Below are 6,844 nucleotides of genomic sequence, written 5' to 3' on the forward strand. Positions count from 1 at the left end.
TAAGGATAGGATTAAGTGTTATATATTAAGGATATTGTTCTAATACAATATTTGGTGTTATACATATGACTCTATTTTCTTACTAATAAGAATTTCTTTAAGTGATTTTTACTCCTAATTCACCGTTATGTAATTTTTTACTTATAATTACTTTTAAGTGTAAGTGAACTTTATTGATATAAGAAATATTTTTTATTTCAGAAATTTTTTACATAAAATTAATTTTTTTCTTGTAAGTGATTTTTATTTTATTTTATTTTATTTTAAAGGAAGTAAACATAACATATCTGCCTTCAATGGCAGTTTAGGTAGAAGTCATATTCCTTGTTTGACTACTTTGTGCCCAAGTGACCATTTAATGTCTTATTTCCTTTTATTAACTAAACTATAGAAACAACGTAGATTTGTGATAATCATAGGATCCAGAATCACGCAAGGGTAAATTGTATATTTAGCCCACAACCTTTCATGACAGTTTCAATACTGTCCCTAATCAATTTTCATTGTAATTTTTATCTTCAACCTTCGAAAATTTGTAAATTCAGCCCTGCTTCATGGTTTCAGTGCATTTCAACCGTCACGTCTAGCCAAGTGAGATGCACGGATGGAATTTGAAATGTTGATTATGTAACTAAAATAAAATAGTAACTTTAGTGACTAAATTTAAACAAAATAAAGATTAAAAATTTTCATTCAAAATATCTTGAAATGAAACTCAAATCACCCTGATATCATTTATGATATAGGTTGGTAGAAGAGGTCACCCTCGACGTTCAAGCAAGATGGATCACTACACTTCGACGCAAGGCCGTCGACCCCCCCCCCCTAGGGAGCGCTCTACAATTACCCCCGGGGAGTGCTCTACCACTACGCAAAGCCGTCAACCCCCACTAGAGGCGCTCTACCAATACCCTCGGGGAGCGCTCTACCATTACCCCCTGGGAGCGCTCTACCACTACGCAAAGTCGTCGACCCCCCATAAGCGCTCTACCAATAGCCCCGGGGCACTCTACCACTACTCGAGGTCTTCAACGGGCATAGAATAGCCAACCCAAACACTTAGCCATAAAACCTCTAGTAAATTTACTAGGTTCCATGGCAATTAATACGGGTACAACCTCCAGGCGAGAAGATAAAGACCCCCCACTCAGAACGTGGGGGTAGTGGGAATGCCAACGTGGGACACGTGACACCACAACCGCCCATCGGTTATCCAGCTCCCAATATCTATAAATACCCGAATGTGACACAGGTAAGGCTCTCTCTCACTCTTTTTAGCCATCTGATTTCCAATTGCAAGTCTAAAAACTAATTCTCACGCCGGAGATAAAACGGGGGAGGAAGCCCCGCCTTCATTTTTCAGGTCACAAACACTTGGCGGAGCAGTGGAATATCGAACGCCACAAGGCAGATAGAAAGGTATTGTTCCACAACCATTTCATTGGCGCCGTCTGTGGGAAATCATTTGAACTAAAAAGCTATGTCAAGAAGACGAACAAGGAGTGATACTTGTTTGGTTGGAAATACGGTGGAGACGGAGTCGGAGTCAGTTACAAGGGGTCACGAGCCACCGCCGCCTCCGCAGTATGTGACGCAGAGTCAGTTCAGCGCTTTGGAGACTCAAATGGCAACAATGATGGCGCTCTTGCAAAACCAGTCGCAAAGAGACACGGTCCCTCCATTGAGTCCGACGGAAGCGACGAACCAACAACCGCCTCAAGCGCCGCCCGCAGTTGTTCCACCCATCCCTATGCAAGGGACGGGAGGCGCAGGGGCCCTAGTGGTCGTAGCTCAGGAGCCCCCGCAAGCCATGGTGGACCTGGAATAAAAGATGGAAGAAATCATGGCCCAGAAGATAGATGATGCACTATCCAAGAGAAAGGATAGACAGACGCAGATGGTGTTGGAGGAAGACCTGTTCGCCCCTAAGATCATAGCGGTCCCATTGCCTAAAGGCTTCAAGCAACCCATGATCGAAGCATATGACGGAGTCACAAATCCGCTTGACCACCTGCGGACCTTTGTAGACTTGATGAGACTTTATGCCGCCCCGGACACTGTGATGTGCCGATCCTTCCCCTCCACACTCAAGGGGAAGGCCAGGGACTGGATAGCAACCTTGGCCCCACGGTCTATCAAGACGTTTGATGAGCTCTCCAGGAGTTTTGTGGCTTACTTCCTAAGCAGCAAGAGGAAGAGGAAGACAACCATTGGGTTGATGCAGGTCGTACAGGAGAAAGACAAGTCATTGCAGGAATACTTGGCTAGGTTTAGTCGGGCTACTCTCGGCATAAAAGACCTGCAAATGTCCGCAATGGTTACTGCCTTGATGAACAGAACGCGAAATCGAGCCTTTAAAATGTCACTCTCCAAAAACTACCTAGAGTCAATGCATGATCTATTGAAGAAGGGAGATAAGTATGTCGATGCGGAGGAAGTGGAGAAAGTGACCAAAAATCTCAGGGATGGATGGGAGACGGAAGCACATAAGCGAAAAGCGTATGATGAGCGAAGGCACAATGATAAGAATAAGCCAAAAAATGAACGCATGAATAAGGGTTATGCCCAAGACCGGTCGGTCAAGCAGAATCAAGAGGAGGCCAAGGCACCCATCCCTTTGAACATCCCACATACGAAGTTATTAGTGGAGATACAGCACATGAAAGAGCTCGAATGGCCTAAACCGATGATGACTTCCTCCAGCAAGAGAAATCAAAGTAAGTACTGGCATTTTCACAAAGATCACGGACACGATACAGAAGAATGTCTACAATTGAAGGAAGAAATAGAGCACCTGCTAAGGCGGGGACTATTGGCCAAGTATGTAAAAAACGATAAGGGCCGACAAAGGCTCGAAGGAATACCCCAGCAGGAGTGATAAACATGATCATTGGGGGAGTAGCATCAGGTGGCGACTCGAATTCAGCTAGGAAGAGCTATGCGTGTTCCGCAGGTGTCTGCTCTATCCAAAAAAAAAAACAAGATTCAACCAGAGCATTACTTTCGACGAAGAGGACTTGATCGGTATAATGCATCCCCACGATGATGCCTTAGTGATAGTGGGCGATATAGCAGATTTTGACGTAAAGAGGGTGCTTGTCGATGGAGGAAGTGCAGCAAATGTCCTCACCTGGGATGCCTTCTTGGGTTTAAAAATTCCCCCAGAGAAGCTGAAGATGGTGACTACCCCTCTACAAGGCTTTGGAGGGGCAACAATGATACTGGAGGTAACTGTAGAGCTCCCAGTTACGCTAGGCACATACCCAGCGACAGTGGTGATTGTGACTAATTTCTTAGTTGTCAAGACCTCCATGGCCTACAACGCCATCTACGGTCAGCCATTGCTAAACGCAGCTGGCGCTGTGCCTTCGACCTACCATCAAATTATGAAGTTCCCAACTAGCAGAGGAGTCGAGAGCGTGCGAAGGGACCAGCATGCATCAAGAAAATGCTATGTGGATAGTATACAGGCCAAAGGCTCACACCAATCATGATGCTGGATGTGGAACTCCCAAGGGGGCGGATCGAGCTGCTCGATATGATTGAAAAAATCTTTATAGCCGAGGGATGAGAGTTTAGTGTCGGAACAGGTTTGGAATCCGAAGAGAAGGAAAAATTGTCCAAGTGTCTAGCCGGTAACTTGGACGTGTTCGCTTGGGGCCCGGAGGACATCCCAGGGATTAGCCCAGTCATCATGCAGCACCGCCTTAGTGTCCTACTGGGGGCTAAGCCAGTGAAGCAGAAAAAAAATCTTACCCCAGAGAGGCAGGTCACAGCCAGAGCAGAAGTAGAAAAATTGTTACAGGCGGGTTTCATTCGAAAGGTGCAATACCCTGAGTGGTTGGCAAACATCGTACTTGTGAGGAAGTCAAACAGAAAATGGTGCATGTGTGTAGATTATACTGGGTTGAACAAGGTATGTCCAAAAGACTCATACTCGCTCCCCAAGATAGATCACCTGGTAGACGCTACATCGGGTCATGAAAGGCTTAGCTTTCTGGATGCATTTTCCGGATATCATCATATTTCAATGGCCAAGTCTGACCAAGAGAAGACGTCATTTATCACAAACTTTGGCACGTACTGTTACACGGCCATGCCTTTCGTTTTGAAAAATGTCGGGGCGACTTATCAGAGGATGGTGAACAAAATCTTTCATGGTTTGATCGGAGATGTTGTAGAGGCTTATGTTGACGATATGGTGGTCAAGAGCGCCAAGGCTGATGACCATGTGGCCTGTTTGCAAAGAGTGTTTGACGTTGTCCGACAAAATAAATTGAGGTTCAATCCAGAAAAGTGTGTTTTTGGTACTGCCGGAGGAAAATTCCTAGGCTTCATGATCACGCAAAGGGGTATTGAAGTGAATCCGGACAAAATTCAGGCAATCCTAGAAATGAAAAGCCCTACCAGTAGGAAGGAGGTCCAGAGGCTAACAGGGCAGGTAGCCGCTTTAAATAGTTTCATGAGCCGGGCGGTGGACAAATGCTACCACTTTTTTCAAGGCTATAGGGGGTTCCTCCAACTTCGAGTGCACCCAGGAATGTGAAGAGTCACTTAAGAGCTTGAAGCAGTCATTACAGGAGCCCCCAATCTTGACTAGCCCATGCCTCGGGGACGTGTTGTGTCTCTACTTGGCAGTCTCACCAAGGGCAGTCAGCGCGGTGCTAGTGAAAGAGTTCGCAAAGGCACAAAAATCGATCTATTATGTGAGCCAAGTATTGAGGGGCGCAGAGGTAGGATACAACCTGGCAGAGCAGCTAGTGTTTGCATTAATTGTCGCGGTTAGGAAGCTGAGGCCTTACTTTCAATTTCACACGATGCAAGTAATGACTGACCAACCTATCAAGCAGATCCTACATCGACCAGAGACCTCTGGGAGGATGTTGAAATGGGCAATCGAGTTAAGTGAGTTCGATATTGAATTCAGGCCAAGGACGGCTATTAAGGCACAGGCTCTTGCAGACTTCATCGCTGAGCTCACCATTCCGCCCGAACACCCGCCGGGGAAACAAGTAGATTGGAAAATTTATGTGGATGGATCTTCAAACGATGAGGAATTCGGGGCGGGGATCATAATGGTAGGTCCGAATGGTGAAGAGTTGGAATACTCGCTGCGTTTTGAATTCCCAGCTACAAATAATGATGCCAAGTATGAGGCAGTAATCACAGGATTAGGACTGGCAACCAGACTTGAGGTAGCTTCAGTAGAAATTTGCAGTGACTCTCAATTGATAATCGAGCAAGTGACGGGGGAATTCGAAGTTAAAGACGGAAAGATGGCGGCATATTTAATGGAGGTCAAAAACTTGCAGAAGGGATTCACCAGGTTCAAAATAACAAAGGTCCCCCGAAAAGACAATGAATGGGCGGACGCACTGGCTAAGCTCGCATCCACAAACCCCAGACATTTGCCTCGTACAGCGAGCGTGCAAATCTTGCAGCGACCTAGCATCCAACGCGTGGTCGATGTTGTGAATGTAGAGCAAGGGGAGAGTTGGATGGACCCTTTGGTTGAATATCTCACAAAGAACAAGTTACCGAAAGATGCATTCGCAGCAAGAAAGCTAAAAGTCCGAGCAGCCTCGTTTGCCGTCATCGTTGGACAACTTTACAAGCGAGGTTTCACAATGCCATATTTGAAATGTTTGCGACCGACAGAAGCGCATGAGGTGCTAGTCGAGATACATGCAGGAATTTGTGGCAACCACCAAGGAGCGACCACCATTGCGTTCAAGACGCTTCGACAAGGATATTATTGGCCTAGTATGAAGGAAGACGCTAAGGAGTTGGTGAGGAAGTACGATGCATGTCAACACCATGAAAATTTGATCTATGTTCCAGCCCAACAACAGACAACAATTTTTGGGGTGTATCCCTTTTTCCAATGGGGGATGGACATCTTGGGGCCTTTGCCCCTAGCTAAAGGACAAAGGAAGTTCTTGCTAGTCGCCATAGACTACTTTACTAAGTGGGTGGAGTTTGAGCCCTTAGCCACCATATAACTACAAAAGTACAAGAATTCGTTTGAAAAAATATCGTATGCAGGTTTGGCATACCTGCCAAGTACCGATGGCGGCAGGCCAAGAGGTGAAGGTCAAATGATAATCATACCCTTCTGTCCTTCCCAAAAGAAACAATGTTCACGGAGAAAACAATTCACGCTCAGCCCAAACTACTATTTTTGATGGGCTGGACCGAGCCCAGTGCAAACCTAAACTGGGCTTGGGTCAACTAACCCACCCATTTTGACACTGGTCACCAAGACATTTTTACGGGAGAATTGCAGCTGGAGTCCCAAACTTTTCAAATCGTCGTAGAAATTCAAACCTTTTAGTTTGCACTTGGGTTGCAAACCTTTAATAACCATGACAGATGGGGAAATGTCGATGGAATCTATCCATTATCCGTTATTCAACCAAAATATTCAATTTTTGACTCATTTTGATCGTTTAAGTGAGGGCAAAATGAAAAATGGTCAAATTACCATTTCAAAACAAAAACCTTTCATCTTCTTCCCAACCCCACCCCCCCCCCCCCCCCCCCCCCCCCCTCTCTCGATAGGTTGAGGCAAAGAGAGCTTTATCACGTCACCTAATCCACCAAAATTCGCCATCTCCAACCGTCGCCACCACTATAGCAAACAATCAACATTGTTGTCCCACCCCAACCGCAATCCGCTCCGCGGTGCTTATTTTTTCTCAATTGATTCTTGATTTTGCAGGCAAATGGATTTTTCAAGCAAGAAAGTTCGGTTCTAACCATAGCTCCCATTTTGCTCTCTGCTTTAATTTTCTGTGCATAAATCTTCCAAAGCACACAAGCACCCCCACCTCCCCCCCCCCCC

The 6,844-nt window shown here is 45.7% G+C and overlaps 1 protein-coding gene across 1 annotated transcript; it reads left to right on the forward strand.

The window, feature by feature from the left end:
• The first annotated feature begins 1,831 nt into the window (after positions 1-1,831).
• On the forward strand, positions 1,832-2,878 carry LOC111377174. The gene has a single exon (XM_023000229.1). It carries the CDS (start codon positions 1,832-1,834, stop codon positions 2,876-2,878), a length of 1,047 nt encoding a protein of 348 aa, XP_022855997.1.
• Positions 2,879-6,844: the final 3,966 nt, after the last annotated feature.

Source organism: Olea europaea, unplaced genomic scaffold (genome assembly GCF_002742605.1).
Source record: "Olea europaea var. sylvestris unplaced genomic scaffold, O_europaea_v1 scaffold1618, whole genome shotgun sequence".
NCBI lineage: Eukaryota > Viridiplantae > Streptophyta > Magnoliopsida > Lamiales > Oleaceae > Olea > Olea europaea.